General features: G+C 45.7%; 1 protein-coding gene across 1 annotated transcript in view; it reads left to right on the top strand.

Moving 5' to 3' along the window:
- The first annotated feature begins 1,678 nt into the window (after positions 1-1,678).
- LOC137912680 (neural-cadherin-like) overlaps positions 1,679-16,596 on the top strand; it is a 73,080-nt gene continuing 58,162 nt past the window's right edge. The window contains exon 1 of the mRNA XM_068756814.1: positions 1,679-2,702. Coding sequence (XP_068612915.1) covers positions 1,679-2,702 — 1,024 coding nt within the window. The remainder of the gene's footprint in view (positions 2,703-16,596) is intronic.

The raw sequence follows: 16,596 nt of genomic DNA on the forward strand, positions 1-16,596 counted from the left end.
ATGATTGAAATAGCCTTTGCTACAGTTAGCTGTGGTGTATTTGACCATGTGAGACAACATGATTTGTATTCATGAGGCACTCAAGGAGTTCAAAGAGAAGTTACAGCGCAGGCTAGACAGTGCCAGGGGTCTCTCGACTCAAACAATGTCTGTTTTAGATCACACTATTCCGCCTTAAGTGACGAAGTGGCATTTAGATGGTCATAATTTGAAAAGCCCCCCCCCCCCTCTTGTAAGACATTATAAAAAACACCAGTGATTGTGGCACGGCTCATGTGTCCTGGTGACACAACCCGGAGCTTGTGCCATACACGGTAAAATAATTTTGACAAAATGACTTTTGTGCTCCAGCTGCAGGCTGTGTCTCAGAACGATCTGGGGGGGGGGGGGGGGGGGGGGGGGCTTTACTGCCAGTTATCAGAGTTATTGCTTGAAAAGGACAGTTTTGCTGCTGAGGGTGGATTCCACAAAATTTGCAATGATGGATTATACGTTTTCAAACAGATACGGATCCTTCAGCTGTAACTCTGGTAAAAATGTTCCAACTGAATATGAGCAGAGCAAAAAGCAATTACACGTCCAGCGTGGCATTATCCCCCCGGTGCATATGAATATATTGATGCACGTGCGTCTGAAGTAAAGGTTAACATGACATGGGAGGCAAACTCAACAGCGCTCTTCAGCCCGTTATCTGTTTGACAAGTCAGAGCCTTAATGCACCGGTAATATTTAGCCCTCTGCCTTGTCACGCAGGCTGCGGGGGAGGTGAGGGGAATCAAAGGTGTGTGAGTCTCAGAGAACCAGTAGACACACGCAGGGCTTGGTACTGCATGGCTGCTACTTGACATGCTAAGACAGTGACACTAGAACGGAGGAGCAATCTGCAGGGTGACAGTGGGAAAAAAGAACTCCTGCATACTCACACACCAGCGGATGCACAGATGTGCGGAGCTGAACAGTGAAGCCCGTCTTAAATCATGTTTGCACTGTCTCACAGCTCAGATGGGAGCATTTGCATTGAGTATTGATGAATTTTCTTCCACGTTTCTTCCTGCTCTAAACCAGGCGTGATCGTACTGACACGAGATTGCAGCGCATTCAGGGAACTTTTACAAAAAGCGTCTGAGTTCAGATCCCCAGACAGACAAGTAGGGAGATGAAGAGGAAAGCGCATGAGTCAGAAATGTTCCTGCATGGGCAAGGCAGCGCTCTCTCTCTCTCTCTCTCTCTCTTTTGGAGGGGGGGCGCTCTCCTGATGCCCTTGGTTTCCAGACAGCATTGATGTGTTCACTCGACTTTCTCTGAGCCGCTACTTGTCGCTGAGAGCGGATTTACTGTGACTGTGTCACGCAGCTGCAGGGGAGACTCCTGCTGCGTGGGGCGGAGACGCTCCTAAATACTACACAGGGTGGGGTTCAAAATCAAGAGTCCGTCCCCGTGGGCCGCCCCGCCCCGCCCCCCTCTCCCTCGCGATTGGCGCTGTCCGGGGTCCTGAACGCGGCGAATGAATCCACCCAACCCATCGGCTGCGCGCTGCGCTGCGTGGAGCCTGGAGACGGATATCCCATAATGAACATTGGAAGGACCATATCGTGGATAACTGAGGAGGAAGCGTCTCGTCTGTTCCTGCCCTCGTTTTAAATGTCACCCGGAGCGACATAACTTCCCACCGGCCACGATGCGCGGCTTCCTGTTCTGCTGCCTTCTATCGCTGGCTGTCGGATACAAAACGCGGGCGCGCCTGCCTTTCTTTCACGGGCACGTCTTCGAGAACTCCCCGGCAGCGTCCAAAGTCAACGGACTGTGCATCCCGCTGAGGCGGGTCGACGCGCAACGATGGTGCCCGGTGTCCGGGATGCGCTTCAGGCTCCGCGGAAACGGCAGCGAGGACTTCCGCGCCTTCGCTCACCACAAGAGGGGGAATATGTTGCTGAGAACTTCCAGGGCTTTGGACAGAGAGGCCCGCGCAGAGTACCTGCTGCACGTGGGCTGCCGCTGCCGCACCTGCGCGCCCGACTCCGGCGCCTTCGACGTCGCGTCTGTGAAAGTGGCCGTTTTGGACACCAACGACCACGAGCCGGCTTTCCGCAGCGCGGACGCCGTCCACATAACTTTGGACGACACCACCGCTCTCCGGAGCGTGGTGTATAAGCTGCAGGCTGGTGACGCAGACAGCGGCAACAACGCGGAGTTGACGTACGCGTCCGTCCCCAAAAACGGCAGCTTCTACGTCGTCCCGAAAACGGGCGAAGTGTTGTTGGTCGACTCGATTCTGGGTCTTCCGTCTCAAGTCGAATTCCGCGTATTCGTGAGAGACCACGGGTGCCCCCCGCTGACCAGCCCGTCTGTCGTGGTCACCGTTGCGCCGCAGCGGTGGGCGACGCATTCCGGTGAACGGTCGGGGTCGGGGTCGGGGTCGGGGTCGGGGTCGGGGAGGGCAGGACGGTCGCCGAGGGCGTTATTGGCTGACCCTGGCGCGGTCGCGTCCCTCAACGTGTCTGAAGACGCCAGCGTCGGCTCGGTCATTACGAGCCTGGGTCCCGCCAGGTTTCAGTCAGCCGCCTACGAGCTGATCTACCCGGAGCCAGAGAGCTCTCCGGTCAGCGTGGGGCGCGACAGCGGCGATATCACGATAACCAGGAGGCTGGATAGAGAGACGGAGCCTGTCGTGGAGCTCACGGTTAAGATTCAGGATAAACGAGGTGTGTAGAGAATGTTCCTCCATCAACCTGCACCTAAGTTATGTCATTAACCCCCCCCCCCCCCCCCCCCCTTCCCTGGGAATTAGTTGCATTGTGTTGGTGATGCCCTATTTTAGCAACATGCTCTCCATTAAACACGGGAAACCTGCAATGCGCTGCCATCTGGACAACCCACCCCCTCACCAGTGACCCCCCCCCTAACCCTAACCCCCCTCAGCAGCCCTGATGTACACAAGCCATCTATCAAACCCTTACAAGCCTGTCAGCACAGCATCATTTCACAGGTGTGCCTCATTCTCATCTATCTGCCCCCCCATACCTGAAATATGGCTGAACATTACCGGCTCATTGTGGAAGATAATCCGCCCCCCCCCCCCATAAGTGATAAGTCTAATTATGCTCATGATTGAAGCACTGTAGTTTGTGGCTATACAGAAGTAATCCTTATAGAGTGTCAAACCACTTTCACCGCCCCCCCCCCACCCCCACCACCTTTTCTCCTGTCTGATGGGATTACCTCTCAAAATCCTCCTCGCTTTCTCTCTGTATAGTCCCAGGGAGGATTTGAGGTTACACTTCCTCTCTCAGTCAAGCGTTCCAATTCCTTGGCTACAGGCGGAACTTGTGTGTATCAAATGTTCTCAATTTTGTTTTGGACAAAAAAAATAAATAAAGTTCGATTTCAAGCTTGAAAACACAACAACAAGGATTCAAACTGATATGTTCTGCAGTCGAGCCACACTCTGTGCAGGAAATCGTCTGCGCTGTTTTAGATCGAATTGCCTGCTGCTCATATTTTGCACAGCTTTAGGTTGTGATTGCATGCCTGATTGGGACACATTCTTTCAAAGGGAGGTTTTTTCAGAGTGAGTAAAAATAGTATTTTGACTTTTGTTTTTCCACCGAATTGTAACGAAAATACACTGCATTCATCTGACAGATATTCAGATAATTGTCCTCCATTTTACCGGTCTCACCTGTGAAACTCTCCTCTCCTGATCAAAGACATGGCATGTCCTTTATCCTGCAACTGCGGCTTTGCAGACAGAATCTTGACAGGAGACTGGGCAGACAGGCCTTTATATGGCTTGTCTCCTTCCCTCTCCTTGCATATACATAACGGTCTGACTGAAAGAGGCCATTTGAGCTGTTTCTTAAAAAAAAAAAAATCATTTTCAGAGATTTAACCTAATCTCCCATGTGATTCTTCTTGCCTGGTTTGCATTGCGGGTTTCCTTGGCTGTTGCAATTTGAGAAAAAGAGAAGAATGACAGAAACACATCATATTCCTGCACCCGTCTTACGATTTCCATGCAAGAGTAAGACTGCAAAGTCACAAGAACTGACCCCGGGCACCATAACAACAGATGTAATAAGGCCCCGTGTGTTGCACTGCCTCAATTTGGTTTAGCACGGTCAACTCTCCGTAGCACAGAGCTGTCCGTGGTGCTGACAGGCAGCTGCTGAATGTCAAAGAGAAAACATTTTCATGTGGCAAACTCGCCACGGTTCAAAGAATGTTCAAGTCAGCGGCATTCAGTGGTAACCTTAACAATATTTATTACATTATTCACATGCAAAGTTAAACTTTAATGCAGTCCACTGCCACAGCGTGACAAGCCATGGCCTCAAATAGCCACACTCGGGCAGAAATAGCTGCACAGTGTCTGTTTTGATTGTGTGAGTATTTTCCCCTTCTCCCACAAAACGGATGATACATCTTGTCATTCCTTTATGACAACTGTGATTCCTGTTACCACTCTTACTGCAAATCCATCTCTCTCTAGCCCCTATATCAATTGTTTATTATCAGTGATTCATTTTCTTTGAGCCGCCTTTGCTTCTCAGCTCTTCCACCCTGGATAACAATAGATATTAACAATAGAAACGAGAACGCACACACACACACACATGGCCATTATAATCTGTGTGGGAGAATTCCCAGGTTAATTAGCACTTTCACTCTACCTGTGCTTATTAGCTGGTGAATGCAGATGTAATACATTGTCTGTGAATGTGTTCATCAAACAGGTTCATTTGGGCAGAAAATGATAATCACATTGGAGCAAGGCTTTCTTACATTAATAGCTTTGCAGTGGGCACAAGGCATTAGATGAACTATTTTTTCCTGTTCAAACAGAGATTGACAAGTGCAATTTGTCAAAACATATGTAGAATGAATTCTTCTCGCATACTGCAGACGAAGGGTTGGGGCTGGAGCTGCAGCACTGGACGACTCTCAGTATGGGGTCCATCCTTTTTGGTATACTTAAGTAAGATGGCACAGAAATATTAAATGCTGTGTTAATGTGCAAGGCATGCCATCATCATGTTTTATCAATGAATTAAGACAGCGTGTGGTGCCTCACCCATTTGCATACAATTTACCCAAAGAATTATAGAGTGTGTCCTCATTTATTAAACATATGCAGGCTAACATACTGGGGTGGCTTCACATAGTCTTGAATACATTTAAGTTAATTTTGCCATATTTACCTCGACTGCTGTTGTTATCCATATCTAACACAATTGGTCAATGTTGTGATCATTTAAAGCCGCCGTGCATCATACTGTCATAATGTAAGACTGTGAACAATATTGCTGAACTACAAGGAGATGTGGGGTATGAGGGATTATTCCAGGCTCAATGAATTAATTAATGAATTAATAATCTTAAATTAAACATTACCATCCCGGTTCTGTGATACTTTGCATCATTTGGTCTTTATTGCTTTTCTCTTTAGCAAAAGCAAATCAACTATTTTCAATGAATTTCTTCTCTTTTAATAATATATTTTGCCCCAAAATGTCTTTAACATAATGAGAAAATTCTGAAAGCAATCCCTTGTTTGTTTTCCTGCTAGAGCCCCTGTTGATAGTTGATTGAGATCTATTCCCCTTCTAAATTATGTCTAAATTATACCAATAATCATTGAAAACAAGGGAGATATATTTTCTGTGTATTAAACCTACAGTTTAAGAATAAACAAGGCAAAGACAATGGAAGTATGCGGTGACTCACAGAAACCGGTAACGTGGCGTTCTGAGGAGAGGCATTTAGAGACCTCTAGCGCTTCCTGTAAAAGGATTTACGCCGGCCCACAAAGGATGTCAGGGTGGATTTGTATTTGCTTTTGTTTGTCCCCACTGAAAGAAACCCTGTTCTTGCACCTGTCTGTTAATGGTATTTGACAGGCTGGGAGGCGTAACGAACAAGTCGTACTGTCCTTTGTGAGTTGGAGTCAGGGATATTGTAGTGCCCCCCCCCCCCCCCCCCACACACACACCTTTGGGTAACTGTGGGTTGGGTGGCATTTAGCTTGTGGCAATCACCTCTTCTCAGCCTGTTTTGTCAGCGAATCTTCTTCAGCTCTTTCTTTCATCCTCCACACTCAAGTCAACATCTCGCTTGCCTTGTTTTTGCACTCATTATATTTGCATATTCCCTTTGTGGTATGAAATGAATTGAGAAGAGACCAGATTTTATTTTGTTTGTAATGTGTGACTGGGAGGCTGTTTGTTTAAGTAGAAAACAATTTAATAAAAAGCCGTCTGCATTTATTTAGTTTAGTGGGGAAAAAAGAAAAAAAAAATGCCCGTGGTCATTATTCTGCTTTTATTTCTGTGCTATTGTGAGGATGCTTCCGGTGGGATGTGCACAATGATTTTCTTTCATGCACATGTCTAATTGAGTAAATTAGTTTGTGTATCAGTCTGTGTCTGTGTTATGATTGCCCGTTCTGATACCCTGCAGTGGAGATTCTCAGATCTGCTGTTTCTGTTGACGTGCTGTGGAGCTGTGACAAGCCTGCAAGCATTTGATTTCCTCTCTGTGGTCTCTCGGATATCAAATGAATGTGTCTGAGCAACATCCCTGCAGTCCTCTCTTCTCTGTAGTCTTAGCATCTGATGCCATGGAAGGAGCGATGGGGAGCGTGTTTGCCACGTTTTTGTTTTCTTTGAAACAATGGGATTAAGAAGCAAGAACAAAAGGAGAGAGACAAAGGAGGTCTGTCCTGTAGATTTAGAGGGAACAAAAGACACGACTGTCAGGGACCCCCCCCGAAATGTCGGCGCAAAAGTTGTAATGCTGGGGGTCACGGTCAAAGCGTGTGACTTTAAAGTGAAGAAGAAGAAGGTGAACTAAAGCAGAGGTGAGAGACCTGAGGAGGGCTGAGACGGAAAGGATGAAGGATGGATGGCGGTGAAAAAAAATGGCAGTAGAGTGTAAAAACGTTATACTTTTACCATTGTTATTCTTACCTTGTATGCCTAGAGGCCACTGAATAAATAAAGGGCCCCCAGATCGGAGGCAGTATTGTGCTGTACGCTGCAGATGAGGCCAGCTTGGTGAAGCATAATTGTCAGATGGTTAGAGGGCAGAAGTGAGGAACTATCGGGGTGACAGGAGGGGAATAAGGTGCGCATGTTACTCCAGACTGGATGATGGTGGGAAAAAGGTCGTTTTGTACAGCAATGAAAAGGCCAGTGTGTGATTGTATTTGTCTGAAGGTGGTTTGCAGGGAGGAAGAGGAGAAGGAAAGCATGACCTCCTCAAGCAAAACAGACAGAGACAGAAATACTATTGTGTGTTTTCTTTGGGGTACAGGTGAGGAAAGATTTCTTGGCTCATGTTCGTGTCGGGTAAAAACAGTAGAGGGATTCTCCGACAAGCAAAGAGAAATAAATATCGGTTGTTGCTGCACTCCAGAAATGTTTTCCGGTCTTCCCCCACCAGAAGGATGATGGTCATTTAACTGTGCCCTCCAGAGCCACTCCAATCCATCCTCTATTATCCACTCCAGTTAGATTATGAAACGATAACACTGACTATTATAGGGAGAAAATAGGAAGCAAACAGTTCATCAATGTCTGACGCACTGATGGTGCTCATCAGCCTGACCTCATCACAAGCCACAGTTTGTGACTGATGAGAGTTGCACAATACCACACCAGAGGTCTCACTCACAAGAGTGTAAACGTATCCTGTCAATGGTCATTTGGAAAAAGGACTGAGGCTGTCCCTTCTCTTCAGAGGACACTGCAGAACTTGCCTTGTAACTAAATCCTGAGTCGGCGGACTGCCAAGGCTTAGTGGATGTGACTGATCACAGAAACACCAAACGCCATCAGGATGAGGAACTGTTTTCAATGGGAATTGGTCATGTCCCATCTGTTTAATGAGGTTGGTGCCAGCTCTGACACCAGATCGAATCGGGAGGGCCCTCTTTCTGGAAAACAAGGAAGGGTAGGGGCCCGGCCAGTAGCGTGCGGAGAGAGCATAGGGTGAAGGTGTTGCCATGATTGGTCCAATCGCACGGAGGCTGCAACAGGAGGGCGTGGCCAGGTGTCCAGGTGGGCCGCACCAATCAGACAGCAGTTTGTAGAGGGAGGGCGTGGCCGCAATGGGGCACACCAGGTCAGAGGAATGACAGATTACCTTAAACACAAGCGGCCAGGGCTGCAGCAGTAACAAGTGTATCCATGGGAGAAAGCACCAACGACCAAGTTAAAAAGTTTTCCTTCATGAAGTTTAGTTTCTCTAATGCGCTCTTGTCCGTCTGCCTGCTCTCATTCAGTGAGGCAGATTAAGGGATTCTGTCTCTTCAGGCTGAAGGTAAAATGACGCAGCCCGGCTGCTCAGTGCAGCTTCTCTGATAAGGCCGGCCTGTCTCTGGCAGGGAAGCCACTCTGCTGCAGATTCTACAGAATGCCTGGGCGGACTCCTTTTTAGAATGCACTACACATGTGAGCAGAAAGGGCCTTAATGAGACTTGGGTGAGATATACTATATATATTAATATATCATGGGCCAGGTACCTAATAGAATAAACACACATGTGGGTTGCATTCCCAATAGCCAGAGCTATCTGTTCTTTTCTGGAAGGCCGTTTAGACTTGCTTATAATCACGCCCATGATCAATTATCCTCCGTGCATGAAGCTGCAATAACTCTCTGTGCTTAAGACATCGTCTGTCTCCCGATGCCTCCCCGCATTGCCTCACGAGATTTGTGTTACTGACTAATGGAAGATGTTAATTGTGAAACAGCTAAAACTGCATCCGTGTGTGATATTTATGAACTGTCATTTCATGTGCCATATGTCTCTGATGTGGGTGTCTGTGCCTCCTGTGGTTTGTTGGTGAAACAAAAAGCCAGAGGACCGTGGCCCGCATTGCAAACGTTTTTTGTGATGTTGTCTTGGCGACGATGCTTTGCTGAATAGTGAAGCAAACTAAAAGATTCTGTTTTGTTGTTACGATGTCTGATTTCTTAATCAGATTTACAATTGGTTGTTGTTGTTGATGTTTTTAAAAATAAATAAAATAAAGTAAATTAAAAATAGTCAAATCAAATCATGTGACACTTTGGTAATGTGTCAGACACTTTTGAGGGGGGGCGCATGGTGGTGCAGTGGGTGGTGTTGTTGCACAGCAAGGAGATCCTGGGTTCAAATTTGCCATGACCTTGAACAGAATAAGTGGTAAAGTAAATGAATGAATGCATTTTTAAGTTGTGATAAATGCGTTTGTAAAAGTTCTTTGACATTTGCTTGTTATTTGTGTGTGCATTGGTACACTCATTTCACACACACATATCATTGCACAGATTTTTAAATCTTATTTTTCAGTTGAGGTACAGTATTGGAGGCTAAATTCTCTTTGCATGCTTGCACTGCTACTGGCTGTTTGTTTGTTTTTTGTTCTGACTGCTGACTGCAGGACCAGAGGTAGACTAAAAACAGCCTTTATGCTTGACTCAAACTGTTGCCTCGTATGCAGGAACATTTCCTCTGGCACTTCAGTCCTTCAGAATTAATGCTTTCCATTACCCAACGCTCTGATAACCAAGGTTCAGCTGTTGAGCTGGTTCTCTGTAGATATACACTTATCACATGCGCACAAATTCATCAAAATGTGGCAATGAATTAATCAAAACCTGAGAATGAATTAATCAAAACCAGGGAAGTAATTGTGTCTTGTGAGTGCGTAATACGATTTTGAGCACCAGATGTAGTAAACATTGCTTTTATATACTCTTTAACTTCCACAGCCACTCAGTTGATGCAGCAATTATCTACCGACCTACCTGTTATTATGACACTGAGCTCAAATATTGGACCCACATAAATCATGTGCATCTCATTTGACATGTAGGAGATGTGAGTGCTGCATAAGACACAATGCCGTGTGGACAGAGTGATTTTATATCTTGCAAAGCCTTGTGCATTATTGATACACATTACCTCAGACATTGCCAACGCCAGAGAAAGCACAGAGGCAGGCACTGCCAGGTAAATGTCTTGCTGACCTCCAATGGCACCAGTTCCCAGAATGCCTCTGTGCAACCTGGTGTCCACCTGTGTGATAAATGAGCCCAACTTGCACATTAGACAAAGGAACTTGTCACCAGCTGAGAAGGGTTTGTTTTATTAAATCTGCTCTATTATGTGCGGACACCGTCTTTGCGGGAGATGAATGCTGGAATTTCAGAATTCGGATGATGCAATTTAATTTTTATCCTGTTGTGTTTGATGTGATTGCCAACGTGGACACAGTCACAGTTTAGTTCTCTGGCTGAATGCCTCCTGCACACCTGCCGTCTCCCCCCCCGTCCATTTAAAACTTTTGTCTTAGCTCCAGCTTTACATGCCGTCTAGCCTTTCCGCAGCGTTTCCCCAGAGAACTGAATTGATTTTGTGCTATTGATTAACCAGGAGTTGTTTTGCTCTCAGTCACAAAACATCACTTTAAACAAGAATTTATGTCGCAGAATAGGCTTTGACAGATTGCTGCTGCTACTTTACGAACTTGCAGAGAGGCAGGTGAGTGTGAAAGGCTGATAATGCTGTCCTAGGGTGCTCTGATGAATCTGCCTCTCAGACGAGCTCACCTGTAGGATAGAATAGACGAGGGAGAATTTGAGCTCGCACTGGGATATGTCGTGGGAATTCAATGTGTGTTCTTATTTATCCATTTGTCTTCAATTTCTCAACCACTTTGCACCCAAAGGTCCAATTAACTGTGCACAACAATCGTTGCAGTTCTGCTCTCGGTAGTGCAAAGATGCACTGATAAACACACGTGGCACAGACAAGTTTGAAAGCTTTGCTGATTGAAGTGCGAACAAGGCAATTTTTAATGCAGAGAAAAAGATCACATGGCTGGTCAAGCTGCATCGTGAGATGCTTTGACATGCCATGGACTCAGCTTCTGGAATAAAGTGGGAAAAATTGCAGCAATTTTGTGCTGCCAATATTCAGAGCTTGTGCGAGTTTGAATGGCGATGGCTGCTATGCCAAAAAAAAAAAGAAAAAAGAGAGAGGCTTTTCCTTTGCATTCAAGCAGACAGTGAAGTCTAGGGGCATCTGGCTGTCATTACAAAGCGTGTTTGAAGATTATGTCCATCTCATGGTTGAGTTGTTTAATCATTTTCAGGAAACAGGGAGACTTAAAAGTCTACAACTCCATCACAGCCAGAGGATGGCTGATTACAATGGCAGGTGTCACTGATGCAGAGATGATGTACGGCCTCTCGGAGCCGATGAGCTTCCAGGAAAGCGTGGGCGACACTGGCTGTTTATGTTGTGTGCATTTTGAATGTGAAAGAAGAGGACCCATGAAAGAGGATTTTTTTTATTCTTGTTTTGTCATCGCCTTTGAAGAGCTATTGTATGCTATGGTTGTGCTGTTTCCATCTGTATCGGGCCTTTTCTGATATGCCAGCTCCAAATGCGGCTCGTGCACCCCTGTGCGTGGAGCATGTGTGCAAGGGTTTTATTTCTCTGTGTTCCAGCTACCAATTTGAGCCTGCTCTCAGTGGAACCAGCGAATGTGCACGGCTTTCTTTCTATCTTTCTCTCTGCCTCGACTGTGCAGGGCTTAATTCTGTGAACTAATCAGACCATATGGTCTCTACAGTCTTATGATGTGCTGAGAAGGATGGGATGAGAATGGCGCCGTACCGTTCGGCCGGAAACTTCGTGCACAAAGTTGAGCCTTTATACCCATTTTTACTCCGAATGAAACCAAGTGAAAGATTAAAAAAAACAAAAAAACCATGAGGGTGTGGAAAGTAGGAGTTTAATGTTTTCCTCTGAATCTCTCCTAGTTAATGTTGCCCTTTCTGCCCTCAAATCGCATCCTCTATTTCATCATATCCTTTCCATAATTAATTGTTGGAGTCTGCGCTAGCTTGGTTTCGATGGATTTCTCTTACTGAGAAATGACTGCGCCTGTCAAACACTAAATTGACAGTCTGTCCTGAAATGCTCCGCCGTCCCCGTGACAGATCACACAATGAAAGTTCCAAACGATCACTCAGCTTGTCCTAATTCACAGCTTGAACTCAAAATCGCTGTATATTTAAAGGCAAATCCCGTGGATGGGGAATTACTTTCAAAAATATTAACACTGGATCATGTTCATCCAATGCTAATGTGTGAACATTATCACAGATTTGGTGCATTAGAATTGATTAATGTTGCTCTTTACGCAACATAATCATAGCTTCCTTTAGCGTAGTAAATCTTGTGATAAATCATGATGAGGAAGGGGGGGTTGTTTAACGCTTGCTCTCCCTCGCACACAGTGGGTGATACGCATTGATCTTGTTTAATCTTGCTGGCCAGCTGTTAATGATGGGAGATGATGGTCCCCACAGAACAGACTGCTCACTGGATTAGATATCTAAATGAGGACTTTATCCTCATCCTCTCTTCCTCTTCCCCTGCCACCAATAAGCCAGAACGCAGTCACATGCTGAGTTACACTTTAATGCATGTGACTATGGTTGTATGTGTTTGCGTGTGTGTGTGTGTACAGACAATAAGCATTTAGTGGGTGTGAATCTACACAAGAGGGACAGGTGGTTGAGCAGGTCGTCCAATGATCGAGAGGTTGGCGGTTCGATTCCCGACTCTGGCACATGTGTTCGCTGTTGTTGTGTCCTTGACCAAGACACTTCACCCACGCTGCCTGTGTGAATGTAGTGAGTGAGTGAATGTTGGCAGCCTCGCTTCTGTCAGTCTGGCCCAGGGCAGCTGTGGCTACAACAGTAGCTTCACCACCAACAAGTATGGAGTGAATGAATAATGCACAATGTAAAGTGTCTTTGGGTGCCCTGAAAAGCGCTTTATAAAACCAACGCATTATCATTATTATCGTAAGAGTGGAACGCTTATGTTGGAGGAATGCTGTCGGCGTTCAGATCCACTCTCAAACTGTTGCTGCATAATAATCCTCTGTGCTTCCAAAGGAATGCATTTGCAATGTTAAACACTTTACATTATACCTAGTCTACACAATAACAGACAGCGATAGAGTGGTTCCAGAATGCCTCCCTCTCCATTGTGCTACACAAAGATGGACCTGGGTTCTGGTTTCTGTGCTAGATTAATGTTGTCTCACCCATACGCCGTGGCTTGTTTCCCTATTTAAGCTGCATGGCTTCCCCTGTTGCTTCTGGCTGGCCCTGGTCTTGGCTGGGAGAAAGGATTTGTGAGTCTTTGGGCCTCTGACTGTGCATAGGTGGAGCGTGCTTGTGGTTCTTTTCCCATATATGTGTTTGGAAGGATATAAAAAGATCTCCGAGGACGACCTGCATCAATCACAGACTCAGAAGGAACATGGAGTGAGGGATGGAGGATGGAAAGAGAGATAGGGGTCAACATAGGAGGCAGCAATTGGAGAAAAGGAGAGAAATGCAAAAGGAGAAACATGGATGGAATGGATGGAACAGCCTCTGATGGAGCTGGCTCAGATTGGGAAGGGTAGCGGAGTTTCTATCCTTTAGAGATAAGGTCGGGGAGCAGTGCTCAGCAGCTTCCTTCTCCTGTAGCTCGAACTGAGCGTGATAATAAGAAAGCGTGAATGGGGCAAATTGAATTAATGCCGCAGCACACCATAAAAGCCCTAACTTTAATGCATTTTAAAATCCTATAATGAGCAGAGAGCTAAAATAATTTCACACTTGAGTGAAGAAGATGGCCCGCTAACAGATCTTGGGCCCAGCTAACACTGCCGGGGCTTTTGTCATTTAATGTGAATCTTGGTGCTCAGTTGAAACGATACTTACTCTTAGTTCCTGGGGTACAGTAGTGTAAGGAAAACTTAGGGGAACAAACCATTCAGAGTCCTGCAACACGTGCAGAGTTTAGATCCGAGCCGGGAGAGCAGGCGCTTTCCTGCTAATGCCTCGCCTGGGCCGGCTTTACCATCTTGGGGCAAAGCAGTTTCAGAGAGAGCACATCTGCCATGAAACTGCTCCCTCATTTCTCTCCATTAGCCCTCCCATTCAGTGGTAGAAGTTGGACCCTGTCCCGCTTGCGTGTGAACACATGCATGCTCATACACACACACATACACAGTACAGGCACAGATGTGTGCTTTTGTGTCTGCACAAAACGTGAAGGGCATTATTCTCTGCTTGCCGCCCTCGTGTGCTCTCAGCTCTCCCGTCCTCCTCGTTAGAGGCGTACTTTCATAGAACTGAAATCACCCCTCCATCGTCGAACCACTGAGGAAGAGGAAGATCGCTCTCTGACACACACTAACACTAACAGACAGGTGTTGATGGAGACTAATGACCAAATGCAAGCCTCTGATATGGGTGGAAGGAAAGAGAGCAACATGACATTAATCACTCTTCTCTTCTCCTCTTGTTTTTTTTTTTTGGGGGGGGGGGGGTTATTGGAATTTTGTGCACCGTCCATTAAACCCCGGGCAAAAGTGTGCTGACTGGTCGATTTCTGGTCTGACTTCTCCTGGATAATCACATGTAAACACAAACATACACAGCATACACAATGTACACAATGTTCCATATCCATACATGCATCTACAATGCATGCTCAAGGTGCTATTCAGTCGAGCTTCAGTACCCTGACATCAATAAACAGACATTTGTGCAGATTGTACACTTGGTTTCTGGTAAAGAAGCTGGGAAATCCCACATTTCACGTCTCCCAGAAGGAGGCGGGGCTCGGGCTCAAACCAGGAATTTATATCCGCACAGCTCTAATCTGCCTGAGAGATTCCGTCCTGCAACATAATTTAAATGAGCTCTTCCCTGCCACCTTTCCAAATGATTGATCCCCCACTGTGTATTTGGTGCCAGGATTTGCATATGTGCCACTGCACAGCCAAGTCATTTGCAGTGCAGTGGGTCAGTGCATGGGTGGAATGATGGGTGAGAGCACCAGACACTGTGTACCACTATATGATCTCCACCCCATCTGTCCTTTTGGACAGCAGCAACAGCATTCCATACAGATTTGAGCATATTTCACTGCCAGATCTAATTATGAATCACTGATGCTGTGAATAAACATCGCTTGACTACTAATGTAATTCGTATGCAAATGTAGCCCAATATCTGTACCTAATATCTGTACCGTTGTTTCTCCCCAGTTTAATTTGAGCAAGGAATCCCTTGTGCTCACAAATCGAAATAGATTTCAATATATCCCCCAGAGTGCTTAATTCATCTATTTTCTTTAGCCTTTTTTATTTATCATGCTCCACATCATCTGGCGGAGCAGGAAAACATAACATGCAGCGCCTGTATGGAAGTGAGAAAAGAGCTCATGTTGCAGAATTGCTGCTTTCGCCTCTTAACGTTGCCTTTCAGTGTTCAGCCTTAAGATCTTATTTTTGCCTAACAAGTGGGCTGCTTATGCCAGAAAGCTTTTAATTCCCAATCTCCTGCGATCCTGAAGAATACTTTAAACGGCTCTTCTGTTTGGTCAGGCTGCGGAAACAAAAGGCGATGAGGCGTTTTCAATCAGGGCCATCTAAACCTTGAAGCCGCTCTCCTTAAGAACTGCAGATGGCATCACTGCATCTTCTCTTAAGACAGAAGTGAAAACCTAATTATCCTGCATCAACAGTCACCCCGATACTGCCCCCATTATGCTGGAGGACTAATATTGATTTTTTTTTTGGTGCACTGGGTCCTGTTGACTTTGACAGTGCGTTTAGCGTTTGCTGAAATGGTGAATTGACTTCATTATTTATTATGTTTGTTAGTGTTTTATGCATATTAGTGGTTGCTTCTTTACTTTTGTGAGCCTTGAATGGAAAGCCTGTGCCTCATGCACGGTGCTGCTGTGGATTTATAAGCAGCTGCTTTGTCCTTCTTTCCAGTGAATTGAATGGATGCTGCAACAGTTTGGTTAACAATGAGTTTATTACTGCCTGGAATCAGAGACGGATAACAACGTCAATTTAATTGAAGTTTCTGTGCATTCAAAGCACACACATTGTTGTGTAGAAAAATGCTAGCTTAGTGCAGAAGCTATGGAAAGTTATTGAGTTATTCTATAGGGACGAGTCAGACTCGCTCTGTTAGCGGTGAAGCGAATCATTCTGTCTGGTTTAAGGCGCTGTTACCTTACACTCCTCCTCCTTCCCATTGCATTTGCCTGCATTTAGGTTGTCACACAACAAGCAAAGCTCATGTTGACGGTACTGACTCCTTCCTCTTGTTCCCACCTGGGGTGAATTTCCCAGATCAATCCGTGGAGATGGAGGATTAAAATGTTGTCACTCTTCTCGTCTAACGGTATACAGTCTAATGTGGTTCCAGGCATCCCTCCAAAACTCTAATGTTCCAGTCGATATGATTTCACCTGAAAATCCATATTATTTCAAACTATTATCGGTCATATTTTACAGCTAAATTATTTCTGATTATGATTATAACAGTCATTGATCTCTGACAAGGGCTGTACGGAAAATTTGCTGGTTGATCAAAGCGGATATATTTTGTCTTTTTGTTCAGTCTCATCTTTACTGAAGCCAAAATGCGCCCTGAGAATGAACATGGTAATCTCTTTAGGTTTAGCGCTCCTCCATTAGAGACCTACCTGTTGTCTCTGTGTTTGTAGCCATA

The sequence above is a fragment of the Brachionichthys hirsutus genome, unplaced genomic scaffold, assembly GCF_040956055.1.
Source record: "Brachionichthys hirsutus isolate HB-005 unplaced genomic scaffold, CSIRO-AGI_Bhir_v1 contig_939, whole genome shotgun sequence".
Classification (NCBI taxonomy): domain Eukaryota; kingdom Metazoa; phylum Chordata; class Actinopteri; order Lophiiformes; family Brachionichthyidae; genus Brachionichthys; species Brachionichthys hirsutus.